This window comes from Stenella coeruleoalba (assembly GCF_951394435.1).
Source record: "Stenella coeruleoalba genome assembly, chromosome: 14".
In the NCBI taxonomy this organism is placed as follows: Eukaryota; Metazoa; Chordata; class Mammalia; order Artiodactyla; family Delphinidae; genus Stenella; species Stenella coeruleoalba.
In genome coordinates this window covers 20,860,236-20,883,379 of record NC_137160.1, presented here as the reverse complement: position 1 = coordinate 20,883,379, position 23,144 = coordinate 20,860,236, and the positions used below count along the sequence as shown (strand labels likewise).

General features: G+C 36.8%; 1 protein-coding gene across 1 annotated transcript in view; it reads left to right on the top strand.

Moving 5' to 3' along the window:
• DCC (DCC netrin 1 receptor) overlaps positions 1-23,144 on the top strand; it is a 1,193,354-nt gene that overhangs the window by 979,383 nt on the left and 190,827 nt on the right. The window contains 2 exon segments of the mRNA XM_079943413.1: positions 2,651-2,761; positions 19,899-20,093. Of these exon segments, the coding sequence (XP_079799539.1) occupies positions 2,651-2,761; positions 19,899-20,093 (306 nt within the window).

Below are 23,144 nucleotides of genomic sequence, written 5' to 3'. Positions count from 1 at the left end.
AGTTCTCTCCCTGTGAGATTTTGTTTTTTGGTTTTCTTTAAAGATTTAATTTTATTTATTTTTGGCTGTGTTGGGTCTTCATTGCTGCACGCGGGCTTTCTCTAGCTGTGGTGAGCGGGGGCTGCTCTTTGTTGCATTGTGCAGGCTTCTTCTTGAGGTGGCTTCTCTTGTTGCAGAGCATGGGCTCTAGGCAGACAGGCTTCAGTAGTTGTGGCACATGGGCCCAGTAGTTGTCTCTCACGGGCTGTAGAGCGCAGGCTCAGTAGTTGTGGCGCACAGGCTTAGCTGCTCCGTGGCATGTGGGATCTTCCCGGACCAGGGCTCAAACCTGTGTCTGCTGTATTGGCAGGCGGATTCTTAACCACTGCGCCACCAGGGAAGTCCCTCCCTCTGAGTTTTTAATTTCCCAGAAGAGCCTCTGTAATCCCTCTGCCTCAGGAATCAAGAACAGCACCTATGAAGGGTGAAAAATGTTAACAAGTATCAGATCAATGCCATGTTAACTAAGGGACGAGTCAAAGTGAGCACAAGCCTACTTAAGGCACCACAAAGCGTTTATGTTCAAAAGCATCCGTTCACCGCCTTGCTGATGGTGTTGGATATTGTATTGTAGTCTAATATTTCCTTTGTGCTAAGACTTGCGTTAGTGGATCTTTCAACAGTTGTTTTGTGTTTGTGCCTTCCCTGTGTCAGGCACTGTAATGGCTCTATGGATATACAATTAAAACACTGATGATAACAAGACAACAGCACCAAAACTATTCTCAGTCCATGCCTTCCAGTCTATTTTAGAAAATTAGAAGCCTCTTAAGAGGACAGCATTTTGTGTGGGTGAGTTTATCAAACTGTCTTCTCTAACAGTACTAGTGTTTCGCCAAAAGCCTACTTTCGGTTTTAAGGTTCATCGGATTCCCTGGCAAAATAACCACTCATCTCACACAAATAAACAGCTTCCATCAATCTTTAATAGAAGGTGATTTAATTTAATTTCAATATACAATCATTAGAAGGGATTATATCAATTTCAATCTACAATTATTGGAAGGAAAGGAATAAGAATATTAACAAAGTATATAATAGAGCATACCTCACCGAATTGGGCCGACACCTACTTCCAGATCCAAGCAGCAGCAGCTGGGAAGTCCTGAGTAACAGCAATCTGGAGCCCCAATGGGGGAAGGGTCCCAGGCAGTGCGGCCACCCCATGGGTGAGACTTCAAGTTGCAGTTCTGGGGATCCCACTTATAATCCCAGGCCACAAACTCATATCATCAGTTTGCATGCAGAAATGCAGGTCTGGATTCACTTTAACAGTGCTGTTGTTTTCACCATGGGGGCGGCGGTCACAGGATTTTTCAGACCCCGGGGGACAGGCCAGGTCCCCAGGGCTCAAGAAATTCCAAGACCCATTCCCTCTCTTATCGTAAACGCCATTTGATTTGCTAGCAGCAATTGTTAGGTAAGTAGGCAGGTGCGCAGTCCAGGTAGGGTCACAGGTTAGTCAGAGGCCAACTTCTGTCTCTGAAGCCTGAACAAGACTATTTTACTAGCTTCCCCAACAACTGGTTATTGAAGACAACTGCCCTTCGACATTAACAAGTCCATTCTAACCATCATGTAAAACACCATCTCCTATTAATAGTAAGTTAGAATTCTTCTCAGTACCAAGATTTACTCATCTTCCTATGCAAAAATATACAAGTACATAACTTTGTACTTGATAGAAGCATCATTTCTCTAATAGCTTTATTTATGACTTTTCCTTGGCTCCAAATGTTCATGGCATTTCAAATTAATGGAAAAAACAGAGAGGTGTTATTTTTTATCAGTGTTGTTCAACTCATTGAGGCTTAAGAACTTGTCAGTTTAAACTGAGTCCTCAATGTCTCAAAAAAATCATATGGTCTTTTGACAAGCATCATGTGTTTTACAATAATTTTTCATGTTAATGAGCAACATTGAGATTCAGTTAAAAGGAAAAGTGTTTACATTAAAAATTTACACGTATCACACTCATGATACACAGGGCCTCTCTTGTCTACCTATACTCTCTGTGTACTGGAAAATCAGCTCTAAGGTCATCACTGTGTCCTATAATGTATGTCCAAATTATCATAGAGTTAGACTTTCTTCATGCTCTAGTATGGAAGCTAATGCAAAACGAACTATGTCTTGTGATGTTTTTGAGAGACAAAGGCCTAGTTTTTCTGCTGAAGTACAGTGGCTTTGGAGTTTTCTTTCTTGGCCCAAAGGGAACATAATCACTGACCTTGAATGAATGATGGAGCATAAATTTTTAGACTGACTCTTCTTGATTTATAGGCAGGCCTCTTCTGAACTGTGAGGAAAAATGATCCTTGCTATTTTTGATTATTTCTTCATCGTTCATATTTTATATTCTGCCTCTGCCCTGAGGCTATTTTCAGGGTTACGTTTTTGTAAACTGGAAAAATAAATGAAGATATATGAAAAATAATTTGATTTCTTGCTGTAATCTTCCAACCCTTTTGGCTAAAATAATAATTACCACAACAATCACAAACAATGTAAAGCATGTCTACTATTGTTAAAATTTTGCTAAAACGTGTAAAACCCACCAGAAATAATTGTTTTCAGTAAGTTTTTTCTTCTGGGGAAAATTCTTTCACAGGACTGGAGAAAGGAAGTCAGTACAGTTTTCAAGTGTCAGCCATGACAGTCAATGGCACTGGACCACCTTCCAACTGGTACACAGCAGAGACTCCAGAGAATGATCTCGATGGTAAGACCTTTCCCCAATCACTGTCACTCTGATTTCTGTCTTCTTCGTTACTTCAGCTTCAAAGGATACCTTAAAAAAATTGATAAACTTCAACATTGGGGATATTTATTCTTCTTAAATTTTTAGATGCAAAACAAAAACAAAACAAAGCGAAAATGCTGAATGAATAGAGTCTTCAGCAATGCCATGTAAATATAAATCAATAATAGTCTTCATAACAAATTACTTTTTTTTCAAAATAATTTGAAATGATCTTTTTACTATTTATTTTACTTTGAATAATTGACCTTAACCATTTTCTTCACAGGAATGGCTGCAATTTCTGATAATAATCATAAAACATAATTACTTTATATAGCTTCTCTGGCTCTTTTATGGTACTTCTGCAAAACAGCAAATATGTATTTTTGACACGCTTATGATATGGTCATTAATATTTGACACTTATTTTTTTGTATAAAGGACAATCTGCCTTATTTGCTTAATTGATAGTTGTCTGAAATACTTGTGGATGAGATATTGAGATTCATATAAAAGTCACATGTCACTACATTAAATATAACAACATCTTCAAAATGATCAGTTGAGAAATACTTCTTGAAATAAAAAGCATCATGACTAAATACAAAAATACAATTCAAGAGAAAGGGTTAATGGAAGCAACAAAAAAAGTGAATAATAAAAATAAACAGAAATATAAATAATATAAATAACAAAGCAAAAATATACTCTAGAGAATTAGAGTTACAAATGAGCAAAGGAGAAATTAATAAAAATGAAAGATACTTGAAAAGACGTAAGTTATGATCAGTAAACTTAAAGCTAGGTGATTCAAACTGGGGCAAAGAAAACAGTAGCTGAAAGAATAAACACATGTGTATTGAAAATGTGGTGACTCAAGATGGCCGCCTATATAACCGGCAATGGAATTCACTTCTTCTTCACTAATAGACCTGAAAATATTCAAGTTACTGAAAATGCTGTATCTCTTTCTTTTCCTCTCCTTTTTCTCTCTCCCTCTCTTCTCTCCATCACCATTCCTCAAATCCGTCCTCCCTTTCTCTTCCTTAAACTCCTTCTTTTAATTTTCTTCCTTTTTGATCTTTCCCTTCTTCCCTTTCTAAAGAACTCACTGCCATACATGATTTTAATATAGTCACAGATTTGGGTTTACAACATGATTATGGTGGCAGTGAAACAATCAACATACACTATTTCCATAGTAATGATAATCACTGCCATGTGATAGCACATTAATTCAAAGAAAAGTTATAGAAAATTTGCTAAACATCAGGCATTGTGCCTAGCTCTGAGGATATAATAATAAATAAGAAAGACATGATTCTTTTTCCTTGTGGAGCTTAGAAAGACAAACATTCTAAGTGAAGTCATAGGAAATTACCATTGTTATAATACAAACCTGGTTGAATATTGGTCATATCCTATTGTTCAACATAGGATGGATGGCTAAATAGAAAGATAGGAAGATAGATAGATAGGCAAAGAGACAGACGTAGAGAAGATTTACATCTGAATGAAACCTGAAGGATGAACAAGAATTAGCTATGCAAAAACATATATTAGAAATTGAGGAGGAGAAGTAGAGGGTAAGGTAAATGCATGTTTGAAGTCAAGATAGGTCATGGTGCTGCTAGGGACCCAAAATAAAGACCATCAAAGCTGAAACACAGAGATGGCATGCAGTTACTTTTGCAAGACAGGCATGTTCTAAATCTGGCATGACCAAATTAAGGATTTTGAACTTTGTCCTAAGAATCTCATTAAAGCCATAACCCGCTTTATCCTAAGCAAGTCATGAAATAATTTTTTAAAATACTGACAATTATGTTTGCAGTTTGAAGAGACTAGTCTGGCTAAAGCACAAAAAATGTTTTAGAAGTAGACAGACATGGGCCAATTCAGTTAGGACAACCCTAGAGTAAACCCTAAAATAAAGTAACTTGGGGCTTAGAAACTGTTATTTAACTTGTCTTAGATAAGGTAAATCGAGAAGTGGAGCTACACAAATTCACACTTTGCAAAACATACACCCTTCATTAATAGGTTAGGGAACTTGAATTCATGTAATCATTTATTCAACATGTAATTTTTCTTGAAAAATTTTATATACCGGGCATTATTTTAGGTACTAGGGGCAAAGCAATAAACAAAGTCCCTACTCTCAAAGAGTATAAATTTTATTGAGGTAGAGATAGATAGTGATAAATTATCAGAAGAAAATAAAGTGTGGTAGAAGGAATAACAAATGATTCGGGAGTACTCTTTTATATAGGGGATTGAGAAGATTTCTCATATTAGGAAAATATAGCACAGACTTTGAGAAGGTGAGGGAGACAGCCATGCAAATAGGTCAGACAAGAGCCCTTGGTTCAGAAGGAATAGCAAGAAGAGACCATCCAGAAATTGAAGCCCAGTTGGTGATTGAAGTATGACAAGGAGGCCAGGATAGCTGGGCCTAAAGTCATGAGGACATGATCTGTCTTATTTAAACAATAAAAGGACGGTTAGGATATGCTGTAGGAATACTTCATTTTTCTATTTTACTTGAGAAATAACTTTTAAAGTTTATATACTTGTGTTTTATACTCTCATCTATACATGTGGGGTATATATTGTTATCCTTACTTTTAAAGAACAGTAACTTAAGCTAAGAAAATTAAACCAACTTGATTCAGTCACTCTGCTGGTAACTGTGGAGCTGACACTTAAGACCGGGTTGGGTGAGTCAATGCCCAGTACAGGTTATCAAAGCAAAGTCCCCATGAATCCTTTAGAACTGACCCAATGACAATAAAAACACAGTGATTCAAGGCAAAAGATTCTAAGAAATGAGGTCATATCATTTACCCAAACTTAAGGGACTCTATCTCTTACCGGAAGGAGTGAAAATAAATGGAGTGGAGGTGCTGAAGTTCCTATAAAATATCCAGGATGAATGGGGCGCTCCACTTGACTTATGTGTTCTTTCTCCTCACTCTGAAAGACTCACATTGTACGTAGAACCAAAATGTAAAATCACAGCTCCTGGGATGGCACAAAGCTTCCACTTAACTGCATTCTTTTCATATCTATGTGATCTAAGTAGAATCCGTTTCATACATCTATTGTAATCAAGAACCTCTATGCCGAGCTCATGAATAGTGTCTTAATAAATGCTGTTTCACTGGATGTTTGAACTATACCATGTTTTTAGCTTAATAATATCTCTCTTCTGCATGCAGCATCCCTCCTGACTATTTTCCTTATTTGAGTATTGATTAAGCAGTTATGATGTGCCAAGTAAACAGGGAGTACAAATGTGAAAAATGAACAGCTCTCTTGAGGCACTAACAGATACTGGCTGCAATGATTGAACAGGCATCATGAAAACAAATAGTTCTTAAACTAGAAACTTCAGGGAAAGGGGACAGATGGCTAGGATTACAGGGAAGGGTGTGTAGGACAGCATAGTAGACATTTTTCAAAGTGAATACCTTAAGAATAATCATTTCTACCACTATTTGTTCAGAATTCATCCTCCCTCATCCAAATGGTACTCCTTTAGCAGCTGGTTAACACATTTCAGTACATTTCAAATACTGCCTCTTCTCTCATTCTTGCACTTCTTCATTTGGATTATAATTGTTTACACAGTTCTTGTCCTTGATCGTAAGATGCGCATCAGTAATCTGACAAAAGGTAAATGAAAAATTAATAGAAGAAACCTAGTACAGTTCATACTTCTTGCACATAATGCTGTTATAGTTTATGATTTAAGATAGTATACATTTAAAACGTAATGGAAACTAATAGCCATTTCAGGGTATTTAACTATAGGAGCATGGGACAGATGTGTTTCACTTGCTTTGTAAAGCACTGATTTTACTCACTGTACTAAATTAATAGGACCAGATATATTTGGTCCTAAGGCTTTCTCAATTTCTGGACCCCATGATCTCTTTTCACTGAGCAACTCCCTGAAACTGATTTCAATTCCTCTTCCTTCCTCCTGTTTTTTTTTTCTTTTGACTACATCATTCAAATAGTAGAAAGTATAACCCTTGATACGAATTAATATTCAGATGAATGGACAAGCTCAGAAGTGGTCACTAGTAGCGCCAAGAGAATACTCAGCCTGATGACTTGCTCTCTTTCTATATGGAAATATAGAAATAATATAGAATATGGAATCTATAGGATAAATATATACATATATTTAAGCTATGGAAGTTTTCTTTAAATATTCATCTCATTTTAACTTATTCAAGTAAATGTTTAAATTATAAAATGAGACTTAGATGACTTCTACCAGAGTTTTCATAGCTAAGCATTCCGAAGTCAGATTTCCATATAGAATGGCTTTGATTTCCTTTACGTTTTTGGATAAGGAGGAAGCAATCCTTTTGAAAACCACTTGAAATGGGAGGCATTCTTTGCTGTAGCCAGAGAAATCTACATTGGATGAGAAACCCAGTGTTGGCCCTTCTAGGTGCATAGTGTTGCATAACTTTCTCCCTTTGCCTTTAAGTCACCTTGTGAACTCAGAAGGTGTGATCTACTCATTAGGGTGGTAACTCTGAGCCTTGCAAGTCAGCTAAACAGAAGCAGCGGTTTGTACAGATAGCTGAAAGCAATGAAAGTAATTTCCTCTCCTTCCGTGACTTCTGTAGTTTCTCTTGCCTTCTCTGTTTGATTTAAGCAGTGTGAAGATCTACAGTAACTTGGAGAAATACTCCAGTTCCTTATGGATTACCCTTTTAATTAGGATGTTTTGTTAAAGTAATTACAGAGCCAAACCTCACTGTTTGTTCAGGGTTCCCTGAAAGCATGTTCGCTATTACTAACAGCTGGGAAGTTTTAAAATATTTATTTTGTGCCTCAAAATTTCAGCTTAAAAAAACAAAATCATTAGAATTCCCCAAAGTTCTTATGTAAATGTCTTGCATAAAGATATGAAGGAATTTATGAGGAAGTTCGGAAAGGCATCCTCCAGGAAATTGAGGTTGGACATCCATTTGTGCTGCTTTAAAAAAAAAAATTAAAGTGAACAGGTAGAAATTGTTATACAAATCAATAATGATATAATTTAAAATTAAACCTCTACCCTAAAATGGAGGAGCTTGGCTAGCAAAAATCAGCAATGCAGAGACTCCTGAAAATACAAGAGTGATATAAGCAAAAACTGTGAATCTAAGAAGAGGTTCTAATTTCCTGACCCCAGGAAATAAATAATTAACCCTATTAGCCTGTTCGGTAATGGTAAAGTGGAATTACTGCAAATTCATTTCATTTGAGAAGTGAACCATGAAAAAACTTCTGCCTTTTGGAATCTGCATGATATGTGATACTCCCTGGGCATATGGCTTTGAGAAGGAACACATTAAAGTTTATTTTAAGAATAATGGTAAAATCTAAGATGATGACTCCACCCAGAAAGAAGAAACATTGCATATTAAAAATGTCATATTCATTCAAAAAATAGACTCTGACAAGTGGGAAATCTCTAGGCAGAAGAAGGAGAAATGAGAAAAGTAAGTTTTTGACTCACTGAAATAAATTGAAGAATAGAAAAAAGAAAGGAAGAAGGAGAGAAAGAAGGAAGGAAGGAAGGAGAAAATAATACATGGAAGAGTTGTGGTAGGCTGAATAATGGCCCCCCAAAATGTCCACATCCTAATCCCTGGGGTCTGTGAGTGAGGGGCTTTGCAGATGTGATTAAATTAAGGTTTGTGAGATAGGCGATTATCCTGGATTATCTGGGTGGACCCAATGTGTTCAAAAGTGTTCTTGGAAGAGGGAGGTAGGAAGCTCAGAATGACAGGAGGTGTGACAGCAGAATCAGGTTGGAGTGACCTGGGGCGTGAGCCAAGGAAGTTTGAAAAAAGCAAGAAAACACATGGTCCCTTAGAGCCTCAAGAAAGAGTTATTAGGCCCTGCTGATACCTTGATTTTAGCTCACTGAAACAGATATTGGAGTTCTGACCTCCAGAAATGTAACATAATAAATTTATGCTGTTTTAAGCCACTAAGCTTGTGGTAATTTAATACACCAAGTACAGTAGCAATAGGAAACTAATACAACTGCCAGAAGAAAAAAAAATTTTTTTTTGTTTGTGTCATTTCAATCATTGACAAAGATTAAGTATAATTATACCAAAATAAAATTTGTATAAAATAAGATAAACCAGTTTGTGTTTTCTTTTGGTTTCATGTTAACATCATTTGAGGCCAAAAGGTATGAGAAAAATGAGCAGTAAACTTGAAATAGAAAGTAGGACAAGAAAAGGGAAAAATAATATTATTTTTATTGGGGGGACGGTAAATTGATACACCCACTATGGAGAACAGTATGGAGGTTCCTTAAAAAACTAAAAATAGAATTACCATGTGGTCCAACAATCTCACTATTGGACATATACCCAGAGAAAACCATAATTCAAAAAGACACACGCAGGCTTCCCTGGTGGCACAGTGGTTGAGGGTCTGCTTGCCGATGCAGGGGACGCGGGTTTGTGCCCCGGTCCGGGAAGATCCCACATGCCGCAGAGCAGCTGGGCCTGTAAGCCATGGCCGCTGAGCCTGCGCATCCGGAGCACCTCCGGAGCCTGTGCTCCGCAACGGGAGAGGCCACAACAGTGAGAGGCCCATGTACCGCCAAAAAAAAAAAAAAAAAAATAGACACATGCACCCCAATGTTCATTGCAGCACTATTTACAATAGCCAGGTCATGGAAGCAACCTAAATTCCCATCAACACACAAATGGATAAAGAAGATGTGGCACATATATACAATGGAATATTACTCAGCCATAAAAAGGAACGAAATTGGGTCATTTGTTGAGACGTGGATGGATCTAGAGACTGTCATACAGAGTGAAGTAAGTCAGAAAGAGAAAAACAAATATCATATATTAAAGCATGTATGTGGAACCTAAAAATTGGTACAGATGAACCAGTTTGCAGGGCAGAAGTTGAGACACAGATGTAGAGAAGAAACATATGGACACCAAGGGCAAAAAGCCGTGGGGGGGTGGGAATGGTGGTTGATGATTTGGGTGATTGGGATTCACATGTATACACTGATGTGCATAAAATTGATGACTAATAAGAACCTGCTGTATAAAAAAAATAAAAATTAAAAAAAAAAGAACTGCCCTACTCCCATCATAACCAGTTAGAAAAAAAAGGAAAAAGGAAGGAATATAGAAGATTTACTTGGACATAACTGAAATATTCACACAATTAGAAAATCATATTTTTTTTCCCTAAGCATCCAAAGAACATTTAGTGTTTGCCTATAAAGAAATGGATTTAAAGTTCTTGGATCATACTAAACACATTCATTGATCACCATGTAATTAAACTAATAGTTAATAATAATATAATACCCAATATATATTTGCAAATATAAAACATACTTCTAAATAATTCTTTGGTCCGAAAGAAATTATGTTACATCTCGAATGTAACTTTTAACACCTAAAATCTAGGCAACATGGTTTACTTGTATACCCTTTAGATTAAAAATATTAGGTACAGTTTTATAAAATTGATTTTAAAATTTTAACAAATACAGAAATTATTTTCATTTGACTATTTCTTTTGATACAAAAAAACATGCTTTTAAAATGCATCTAAGTAGATGTACCAATTTGAGGATAAAGAGTGGGGGGGTTTATACCATTGATCTTGCAAATGTGATCATCTGGAGATATAAAGATGTTAGTATGAGATTTTATGCACAGTGGAATGTAGGTGGCATGTTGTGAAAAAGGATTTCTTTCACATGGGCTTTTGATAGGAAATCCATGATATTTTGCATTGCTGATTGACAAATAGGCTCATGGGATAAGGTTAGGCCAGTGGTACAGCAGCCAAGTCATCATGAAGTTGAAGAATACAGCCCCTTACTCTCATTCAAGTGGAATTCACCTTACATATAAGAAATGTTGCCATCAAAACCAAAACTGGTTTTTGAAAGGAATTTAAAATCTGCTTTAGTTCTTCAGCAAGTGGTTGTTCAAAATCTCAGAGCTCCACTATACAAAGCATGGTACAGATTATTTAGACTTCAATAAATGTTCAAGGAAATTCCAAATCCTTTCCTTGGCTGTAGCAAACTTTTTTTTAATGCTCTCATGAAATGTTTGATTCCCTATGACTTGATTGACTTTTTCTAAGTGTAATGTAATGGATAAAATTGTGGACTCTGAAGTCTTAGTAACTAGGTTTGAATCCTGCTCCACTCACTATACAATCTTGGGCAAGGAGCTAAACTTCCCTGAGTTTTCTCATCTACAAGTAGAGTAACAACAATACCAACACATTTTTGTGAAAATTAACTATGATAATGGTAGTAAAATACTCAGCAGCATGTCTGATATATATCAAACACTCAACAAATGCTTATTGATATTGTTTGTTTTGATAAATTAGATCTCAAACCTTGACAGCAATATGAAATACTAATATCATTGTCTTATGAAGCTTCTTCTTGTTCATGATCATAAAGCCTTGTCTGCATTAAGAGATTAGATGTGTTCCCTTCTGATACAAAAGCAGGACATACATTCAGCACATCTTAAAAGCCACCATCTAATTAAGGAATAATTTAAAGGGGTGTTGTCATATAATTTTATCAATAGATGCAGGAGGGTGTTTTGTAAATTTAGACGGTTATTACCAATCTTTTAAAAACTCATGTTAACATAGGAATATAAAGAAACTTTCAAAATATTATTGTAAAAAGCATTATTGGGGCTTCCCTGGTGGCGCAGTGGTTGAGAGTCCGTCTGCCGATTCAGGGGACACGGGTTCGTGCCCCGGTCCGGGAAGATCCCACATGCCACGGAGCATCTGGGCCCGTGAGCCATGGCCGCTGAGCCTGCGCATCCGGAGCCTGTGCTCCACAACGGGAGAGGCCACAACAGTGAGAGGGCCACGTCCCGCAAAAAAAAAAAAAAAAAAAATTATTGTAAAAATGTAAGCATTATGCTACATGGTAAAATACTAACTCCTTTGGCTTTAAGATCCAAACAAGCTAAGGAAGCTTCCTATTTCTACTATTTCTGTTATTCAACAGAGTGTAGAGGTTTTGGTAAAAACAAAAACAAAAACAAAAAAACTTAAAAAGCCGTAACATTTTATTACAGAGGGAAAGAATTGATTTTTATAAATGGTGTGACTGCATATTTGGAAATTTTAAGAAACTACACTGAAAACCTATTAGAACCAATAAGAAAATGTAATGTAGTAGGTTTCGATATATATATATATATATATATATATATATATATATATATACACACACACACACAAACATGCATACACAAAAGTAGCTTTTTATTACACTATCAATATTAGTTTAAATATTAAAAAGAAAAGAAATGCACTCATACAGCAACCTAAAGTAAATCTAAGACTAAATTTAACAAGATGTAAACAAATGTATATGAAGAAAACAATAGCATTTTATTAAAATATAAAAAATAAAACATGAGTAAATAGAAAGGTATGTATATTCTTTGATGCAAACTTGCCATTACATAACTCAGTTTTTCCCAAATTAATGGTTAATGTAATATTATTCCAATCAGAGTAAACTTTATACGGAAGAATAAATATAAAAGAATTCGAAAACATTTTGAAAAAGTAGAACAAACATTTTTAGTATAAAACCTGATTTAAAACCAATATAGTACTGTCTGGCATAGAAATAGACAAGTATGTAGATCAGTGTAACAGAACATAGAGAGCAGAAACATTTGCTATCATTTGAGCAATAAATAAAATAATAAAGTTGATATTTCCATCAGCAGATTATTCAATAAATAGTGTTGAGGCTATCGCCAGTACTTTTGGTAGAACATAAAGTTTTCCTTCTCTTACATCAAGCTAGTTGACAGTGATTCTAATGATGGAATTGAAGCAAAAGAGGGTGAAGTTATCACTTATATAATTCCAAGACAGATTGGCCATGGGTGGTTTTAAAGATTTTGTTGTTTTTTTCTTTTGGTATTTTCAAGTATACCAAAGATGGAGAGCTCAAAAACACATCCTTTTAAACAACTGGAGGTTGTGAGCTGATCTGCAAGGCATCATTTCTGTTATGACTCAATGTGTTATTCACATTGGGACAGTACCGGCATCCACCAGTCACCCAGGCCAGCAGTCTTCCTGAGATTGGGGGAGGGAATGATTGCAAAGCGAAGCAGCATGAGGAAATTTTGAGGTGGGGGTGGTACTTTCCTGTACCATGGCGGGAATGCTGGATACATGAACTGAGTACCACTGAGTGAATTTGCTGCGTGTAAATTTTAAAACTATATTAGAAAGTTAAGTCTGAGAAAATGGTAGGAGTAGAACTGCAAAAAATAAAACAGAATAACACAGTCGAATTAAATGATGAATAGAAGTGATTGTCCCCTGCAATAAACAAACAACATTCCAAGTTTACAGAGGTGTAGTGGCTTAAGGAAGATGATGTCCTTTGCTGAGAACAGGCCCTGCCAGTAGAAATGAACACATTAGTATGTACCAGACCTGTCTAGAAAGACAGAGTGTGGGTATGTCAATTGCCTTCTGTAACTCTCTGTAAAGAAATATAAGCTGTTAAGGACTGGAGCAAAACTCTAACAAAAGGAAACATAAAATGCAGCATACTAAATAAAGAATAAACATGTATTTGTCAAAAGTACCAGCTGCCTGACACTACTTGGCAGTGCCGTATCCACAGCAGACGGTACACAGCCGCAATCATTTTCGTTAGCAGGAGCCAGAGGAGACCAATCTTGCTGGTGACTAGGAGAAAACGACATTAATAACTATATTTTCATCTCGTTTCAGCATCAAAGTTAAAAAATGTTATTCCATTTTTTTTCTTAAAAATGTTATGGAGAGAGTTATATAAAATTGTGGTAATTTTATATTTAATGAGTCACGCATAATGTATTGAACCTTATAGGAAATATAGGCTTTATTCCTGTATTCTTGAGCGCTTTGTGCCAGGAACTATTCTAATTACTGGAGTTATAGATAATTTATGGAGAGAGATGAGACAAAGAATAATGAAATAATCACATGAAATAGGTAGCACAATAAGTGACCATAAATCCTATGGGGAAAAACATGAGAGGAGATTATTAGGAGAGTAGTAAGAGATTAGAGATTAGGGAAAGATTGCAATTTTAAATATGGTAGCCAGAGAAGTCTGAAATTGGAAATTAAATAACTGAACCTGAAGAAGGTCAGGGAGGAAGGTATCTCTGAGGCAGAGCTTCCCAGGCAGAGGCTACAGCAAGTGCAAATACCCTGAGGCCAGAGCATGCCTGTCATGTTTGAGGAAAAGTAAGTGTCCACTGTGGATGGCTGGGATGAGGTGAGCAAGGGGGGAAGTGGTAAGAAATGAGGACAGAGCTTCCCTGGTGGCGCAGTGGTTGAGAGACCGCCTACCGATGCAGGGGACGCGGGTTCGTGCCCCGGTCCGGGAAGATCCCATATGCCGCGGAGCGGCTGGGCCTGTGAGCCACGGCCGCTGAGCCTGTGCTCCGCAACGGAAGAGGCCACAGCAGTGAGAGGCCCGCGTACCGCAAAAAAAAAAAAGTAAAGAACCTGGCCTTCCAATGTGATAATGGAAGACTTTAGGGAGTTTTGGGTGATCTTATTTGCTTGATAGCATCTTATTTGTATTTTATTTGTTTTCACACATGCTCACACTGTGTATCCATACAAATTTATTTTAAATACCTTCTGTATGCTGGTGGCTTCCACATCTATAAACCTGTCCGTGGTCTTTCTCCAAAACCTCTATCCCTTCCTAGTTCCCTAATATCTATATATGTGACTAACAGGCATCTCAAATTGACCACGACCAAAAAATGTGTCTGTTTTTCCTCAGCTCAGTACATCATCCACCAGTTGCCCAAAAGCCAAAGGTCTGTGAGTTATCATCGATCCTCCTCTTTACCATGCCAGTGACACAGCTCTGTTGACTCTACCTCTCAAAAGTCCCAAATACGTACACTGCATCTCCACAGTGGCCGCGCAGACAAGTGCAAACATGTTTTTATGGTCTCCAAATTTTTTTAACTTTTTAAAGAATTGTTTTAAAGTACACATTACGCAAAATTTACCATTTTAACCATTTTTAAGTGTACGGTCCAGTAGCATTAAGGACAGTCACACTGTTTAGTAACCATCACTACCACCCTTCTCCAAAACTCTTTTAATTTTGCAAAACTGAAACGCTATACCCATTAAATGGTAACTCCTGACTCCTCCCTCTTCCCTCCTCCCAGCTGCCAGCAGTCATCATTCTACTTTGTCTTTATTAACTTGACTGTTTTAAATATCTCGTATGTATGGAATCATATAATTTTGTCCTACTGTGACTAACTTATTTCACTTGCATAATGTCCTAAAGGTTCTTGTAGCATGTCAGAATTTCCTTCCTTTTGAAATGAAAATTATTCCATTATATGTATAGGACACAGTTTGTTTATCATGATGGACACTTGAGTTGCTTCTATCTTTTGAGTATCTTGAATGCTACCTTTTGAGTATCCTGAATGCTGCTATGAACACAGGTATATAAATATCTGTTTGAATACCTGCTTTCAATTGTTTCAAGCATATACCCACAAGTGGAATTGCTAGATCATATGGTAATTCTTTTTTTTTTTTTTTTTTTCGATACGTGGGCCTCTCACTGTTGTGGCCTCTCCTGTTGCGGAGCACAGGCTCCGGATGCGCAGGCTCAGCGGCCATGGCTCACGCACCCAGCCGCTCTGCGGCATGTGGGATCTTCCCGGACCGGGGCACGAACCCGCGTCCCCTGCATCGGCAGGCGGACTCTCAACCACTGTGCCACCAGGGAAGCCCTGGTAATTCTATTTTTAATTTTTTGAGGAACCACCATATTATTTTCCATAGCAGCTGCACAGTTTTACATTCCCACCGGGTGACTCCCTTTTTATCCTCTTCATTTTCCGTCTATGGTCAAGCACAGTGACCTTCTTTGGTTTCTTCAAGTACTAAGTTCCTTCTTCCTCTAGAGGTTTTGCTGTAGTTATTCCTTCTGTCTATAAAGCTTTCCACCCTGAGGGCTACTTGACTGGCTCTCTGATCATTCACCTTAGACTCTTCCAGGGATACCTTCCTTGATGTGTCACGTATGTGATTCAGTTATATCCTATATCCTAGCTTACCAAGATCTCATGATTTCCTTGTTTGTTTATTCTTAATGTTTTGGGTCTTATCTCCCTCAAAACTCTATTCCCAGTACCTAGAACTATGACTGATGCGTAGGAGATGCACAGTAATTGTTGAAATGTCACTGAGATTAGTCTGGTAACTTTCCCAGTGTGCTATATGTGAATATTACTCATTAGTGAAAGTCCGTATCATCACTCAGAGAACAATAAATATTCTTTAGAAACAAACTAAGACAGAATTCATAATTCCATAATCTAATCAGGAATGGCAGTTAACCTAGTTATCTTGACTCTGGTAGAAATTTGCGGCCTTGTTAATTTGGATATTTCAGGCAAGATATGTTCTTTGTTTTCAAGTTATTTCAATAATTACCTTACTACTTCTCTATGCTTTATATATGCCGACATTATCCTAGAGGTACTTATAAAATCTGTCATGGACTTCTAAATAGCAAATTTGTTTTGGCCTTCAAACAAAGGGTACTTACATCATTTACCTTGCATAGCGGATTTTCTAAATGTTTTATAGTTCATTCCAGTAGTAACCACTTTCATAATCTGTAAGGTCAGCTGCATTAGACAAAACTCACGCAGGTAGCATAAAAGGAAAATTGTCGTTTCTGTCTTTATATTAAGAAGTGAGTAGGTGGGTACAAATGGGCTATTCCAGATTATGAACAACCTCCTAACACAGTTATCTTTATGATGAGGCCATATATTTTGAATGACTTAAGTCTGATACTTGACAGGCACCATTCCGTCTGGCCCAGTGATCTTTTTTTTTTTTTTTTTTAATTTATTTTTGTCTGCGTTGGGTCTTCATTGCTGGGCGCAGGCTTTCTCTAGTTGCAGCGAGCAGGGGCTACTTTTCATTGCGGTGCACAGGCTTCTCTTGTTGTGGAGCAAGGGCTCTAGGCACACAGGCTTCAGTAGTTGTGTCATGCAGGCTCAGTAGTTGTGGCTTGCAGGCTCTAGAGTGCAGACTCAGGCGTTGTGGTGCACAGGCTCTAGAGCACAGGCTCAGTAGTTGTGGCACATGGGCTTAGTTGCTCCGCAGCATGTGGGATCTTCCCGGATCAGGGCTAGAACCCACGTCGCCCGCATTAGCAGGTGGATTCTTAACCACTACACCACCACGGAAGTCCCTGGCCCAATTATCTTAACTGGGTTGTAAGAACCCATTAAATGTTTAGATGGGAGGCAGCATATACTCTTATGTATCAACACCCTTATTTTTTTATCATGTTAAAAAGTAGTTTGAGGTTTGCATCTAGGATTGAAACTCCTTTTATGTAGTGAAGAATAAAGATGAGTCTTGTGTACCGAAAGCCCCTCTTCTTCAAGAATCAGTTCGTGCATTCATTACCATGGTACCCTTAAAGCTCTTATAGATGTAATTTTATGGTTATTAATTTAACTAACTTGCAGGGGGATATTCTGTGGTTTGCAGAAAAATGGAGAAATAGTTATTCTGAATTTTTTTTTCTTTTTATTCTAAAAGATGTTGAATATTGTCATTCAAATCATTAGGCTTTCATATTATTTTGAAAAAGTCATAAATGCAGAAAATCTGAATCACATTTAGTTCCTTTTCTAAAAATAAGATTAGGCAGATTATCCTATTTCAATAATTATTTCAAAAACATCAAATATGCCAGATAGAATTCATTGGAGAGCCCATTACATTTCAAGGACACTGGAGAGCCTCCATGGCAATAGGGTTGAAAAGTATTAATCCATCCCTTTCATCTTTTTATTACTTTTACATTGGGTTTATAGTAGGAAGTTCTTTACAAACATTGTGTTCTGTTGTTAAGATTTATATATACATTTTGAGATGATTTTTTACACCTTTGCATATTATATCTCCGGCATCTTCAGGGCAAACAATATCTTGTTCCTTTTGTTCACAAATGGGTATCTTCAAGGAAAAAAAAAGAGCATCTTTAGAAAATGTTGTTGACGTAGCACCTTTAGAATGTAGCATCTTTTGAAAAGCTGTTAGTATGGTACCTAGTTTAAAAGCTTCAATAAAAAACATGCTTCCATATACCACTTAAGCTAGAAGTGTGCGTGTTGAAGATGGATAAAGGTGGTGAAGATTACATCATCTTTTGCCATTACATCAAGGAGAAAAATAAAATTTAATATTACCTTTAGTCATCAAACTCTCCTACATAATTTGACATGTATTACCTTCAGAGATTTTCAGTATTAAAGAGATAATGAACACAAATAGTTTGAATACAGTTTAAATCACTAATATTTTTGAGTACTTATCAATTGCCAAGAACTGTGCAAAGCACGTAACGGACTATTAAAGTTTACATGGGTATATTCTTTCTTAAATTTCTTCCTAGAATACTACTTTGATTTTCAAAGAATAGGCTACATGTGCCTGTATGAAACCTATCAAAATATATATCATAGGGCTTCCCTGGTGGCGCAGTGGTTGAGAGTCCGCCTGCCGATGCAGGGCACACGGGTTCGTGCCCCTGTCCGGGAAGATCCCACATGCCGCGGAGCGGCTGGGCCCGTGAGCCATGGCCGCTGAGCCTGTGCGTCCGGAGCCAGTGCTTCGCAACAGGAGAGGCCACAACAGTGAGAGGCCTGCATACCGCAAAAAAACAAACAAACAAACAAACGAACAAAAAAATATATATATCATAGTATATTGTAACTGCCTTTTTACTTTTCTGTCTTTTCCATTAAACTATAAACAACAAGAGTACAGGTTTTAGGTCTGCCGTATTTACTCTCTCCTGTAACGTGATTGTCATGGGTACCTAGCCTTATACCTCAAACCTAGTAGGCACTCTACTAATGTTTATTAATAGAATTATGATCAGTGTCCAGAAAATACCTCATTTCTTTAGGGATAGGATCATAGGGAAGAATGGTGATGTAAAAATCAGAAGGCCAATTTATTAATTTTCAACACAGTCTCTTTAAAAAAAATTATATCAGGGTAGCGAGTGCATTTTCTTTCTGGGAGCTGCTGCCAGTTGGTGCTACTCATAATTGGAGTGTTTTGGTGCATAATTTTATTAAATCTCCTCACCACGAAATGAGACCATTACTATCCTTATCCTCATTCTGCACATGAGGAAACTGAGGCTTAGGGAGGATAAATAAGGTTTTAAAGTTTCACATCTAGTGAGAATCCAGTAAAAATTTGAATGCTTCTCTTGATTACTTCCAGAGCTCAAGCTTTGTGTCAATCAGTATTTGGAATGCCAGTTTAATTAATAGGTAAACTCAGAGAAGATAAATAATTTGATGAGAACACACAACCAGTAAATGACAGAGCCTGGTATTAAAGCCAATTTTCACACTCCAAAGTCTGTGCGGCTTTAATCCGGGCCACTCTCTCCTTTCCTTTAATAATAAATACACTTTTCGCACATGCAATAAACCATGGGTCAAGTACCATCCTATTCAGGCTGAGCAAATCATGGCCCTAAATTTTTTATCCTGACAATTTCTTAAGAAAGGACTGCTACATTCATTTTCTTCTCTAGTTAAATCAGAGTAAATAATCCTTGGGCAAGACAGTTTTTGATATTGCATTTCCCTTTCTATTATTCTTATATCTGTGTTGATTTCACCCCTTATTAATGATACCTAAGAAGAAATATATGAGAAAAAAAGAATCCCAAGGAAAAAAGTCTGTTAGGAGAAAAGATGTATGATGCTACAGCGCCTCTGGAGGGAATTCAGTATCCTCTTGCGTTTAAGAAATCCTGAGAAAGTCAAATCAAACATAGAAATCATATCATAAACTAATAGAAGGAGGAACTCGGGCAATAAGTGGTGCGTCATTTGAGGGTCTCTGGAACATGATATTAAGTCTTGTTTAATGGGACCTTTTACCATGCTCTGTGTTCTATTATGAAACATGGTGTTGTCCTCCTTTTGAATTCTAGAGTCTCAAGTCCCTGACCAGCCAAGCTCTCTTCATGTGAGGCCCCAGACCAACTGCATCATCATGAGTTGGACTCCTCCCTTGAACCCAAATATTGTGGTGCGAGGTTACATCATCGGTTATGGCGTTGGGAGCCCTTATGCCGAGACAGTACGTGTGGACAGTAAACAGCGATATTATTCCATTGAGAGGTTAGGTGAGTAGCTGTGATTTTTCTTCTCTTAAAGAAAACAAATGACTTATTTGAAATTATTTTCTTTCTTGGAAAATTGTTCTTTGGAAGTTTATTTCAATTTGTAACATATATTAATTCATAACTCTCTCACCCACCCTCCTATATACACACATACATTTTCCCTGTCTGGATTTTGAATTGGAGAATTTTATCTAGACAGATACACCATAGTGTGTGTCCTGGTATGTACCCTGCCTGCGTGTCATAAGGATAGAAAAAGTGCATTGGAACATTTTTCTTTTTCCTCTGTCAATGGAAACTTCTAATCTTAATAATTCTTACAGAAAGAAAGTCAGCAAATTTTTTCTTTCCCTAGAAAGATATTCTGTCAATTTTTCTTTAACCGTGAATTATCTAGTCACATTACCTTCCCCCCCCCCCTTAGTATTTATAGATAAAGCTTGATGGATATCTCATTATGACTGTAGAACAAGATTTTAAAAAAGGAATTTTCAACCAAGACAGTAACTTGGAGCAATCAAACTCCTCTCTACATATATTCCTGATCCCTCCCCATCCAACTTCTCTTACAGTATTTAACCTCCTTTTACTGAATACAATACTTCTATTGTGATGTTTCTGAATTCATTGAAACTTTGTTTATTCAGAGAGGGTTAACATGTGCAAAATTTTCATATTCATTTTACACTGGATTTTCCATAGTGCAATAAGAGATTATATCATTAGCAGAGGGAAATAAAATGAATATATGTCATATATAGCGTGCCAATAAGTTAAACAATTGTCATAATGCAAAAAGCAAGTTGATTCTACCTGTTGATTTAACACGATATTATTTGAAGTGAAGTACAGTGACCTTCTCAGTGAAAAAGCAACCTGATTGAATTGCTGCTTATTTGCAGTATCTCTCAGAAACTGAGCATTTGTGATGAGAAGCCTGATTTGAATTTGAATAGCTAAAATGCAGTAGCAAGAAAAGGTTTTGTCACTGCAAGAGGAAAATTGCACTGACCCATTCTCTCTATAATTTCTTCAAACACTGCAAATCTCCACAATTTTAGTTAGCTTGGCATTTGGAAATAATATTCTCTCAGTCAGTCCCTGAGTTTGAATGCAGAGGCAATCACAAAATTCATATTTTATGGCTATCAAACTTATGTCAGGGGACTTTCATTTATCCATTATTCAGTATATTACACCATCTCTGACAGTTCATCTTGATACCACACACCAAAGAGAGAGATTCCCGTGGCAGTACACAGGCTCTCCGGCAATGAGGTTGTGATGCAAACTCAGAATGAAGTCATGAAGGAAAACTGCATTGTTTCACCATGTGCTTTTGATAATGATGCTCTTTATTACAAAGACACTCTACCATGAGTTTCCAAGTCTAGTAAAGTTGAGGCATTTGGGAGATTAATACCGTGGCAAATCTTTCCAAATGCTTAAAAAATAAATTTCCCATCGTAAGGTATGTTTTAAAGAGCTGGGAACGCTGATAAAGGTAAAATGAGCTAGGACCCTGTCTCAGTGATAGATAATCATGAGTATGCACTTTATCTGGAAAGACACCCACCCACTCTCCCACTAAATGCACACATGTGTATGTACATAAGTATTTAAATTCTACTGAAACTCTTTTAACATAGTACCATGTCTTAACATAAAATATAAAGTAGTGTTTTATTGGGCTTCCCTGGTGGTGCAGTGGTTGAGAGTCCTCCTGCCGATGCAGGGGACACGGGTTCATGCCCCAGTCCAGGAAGATCCCACATGCCATGGAGCGGCTGGGCCCATGAGCCATGGCCGCTGGGCCTGCGCGTCCGGAGCCTGTGCTCTGCAATGGGAGAGGCCACAACAGTGAGAGGCCTGCGTACTGCAAAAAAAAAAAAAAAAATAGTGTTTTATTATTGTTCCAGTATCCTCATGGTTATGCAAATAAACCGGTATTTTTTCAACATGAATTTCCACTGATTGGCCAAATGTATGTTAAACACATCTTAAGTTCTAATTTTTATAAAGATAAAGGATTCAATCAAGTTCACATTTGAACTCTACAAAGAAAACATCAATATTTCATTTGTTCTACTGAACATTAAAATAGGTGTATCAGTTTTTATAGTATCTTTTTGAAAAGGTATTTCAAGTACAATTTTAAAGCTATTAATCTAGACTTCTATATATAATAGACAAAAGGGAATGATATAATTTAAGAACAGTATGACAGTTATAGAATTAAAAATGAATTAAGGAAAGTTGTAATACTTTTAAGCATAGGGTCAGCCATAACTTCAAGTATCACGATTGTATTTTAGACTATAAAAAGCTACGTGGTTTGTAACTGACCAGTAAACCTCCTCTTTTCTTTGGTGAGAGATGAGAAGTTCCAAATAGCATTTTGTTTGTCAGCATAGTAACTCACTATTTAGACACCAGGTACTGTGACCTGCATCAGGACTAGAAATACACCACCATTTTGAACAGTATCAAATATTGCCTGATTTAAAACAAAACAAAACAAAGCTTACCTAGTGCAGCATAGAGTTTCATTAACCAATGTTTGTACTATTAGATGTTTATAATTAATCTTTTGAAATCTTCCTCCTTTTTATTCAAAAGTCCTAATGCCAAGTTTGGTGTATACACATGGTATAGATGCACAATATCTGAATTCTAGCAATGTTTAGCAAAATTAATTTGAAATCAGGTCCCTTTTTTAAAAAAACTTAATATTTACTGTCTGCCAGTCTATTGATCAATCTATCCATCAATCACTTTATCTTGTTATCTTTGTGGAGATATTTTTATAGATAATGAACTGTGCATATATAAAGTGTACAAGTTGTTGAGTTTTGAAAAGAGCTTTATTGAGTTAATTCTCAAACAATATACTGTGTATTTTTGAATTTCTTGTTTAATTTCTCTCAGCAATATTTTATAGTTTTCAATGTAAAGGTCTTGAGTTTTTGAATATTTTTGTTAGAGTAAGTCCTAAAACATATATATATGAATTATTCTTTAAATTTATTTCCCAGCTGTTTGCTGCAAACA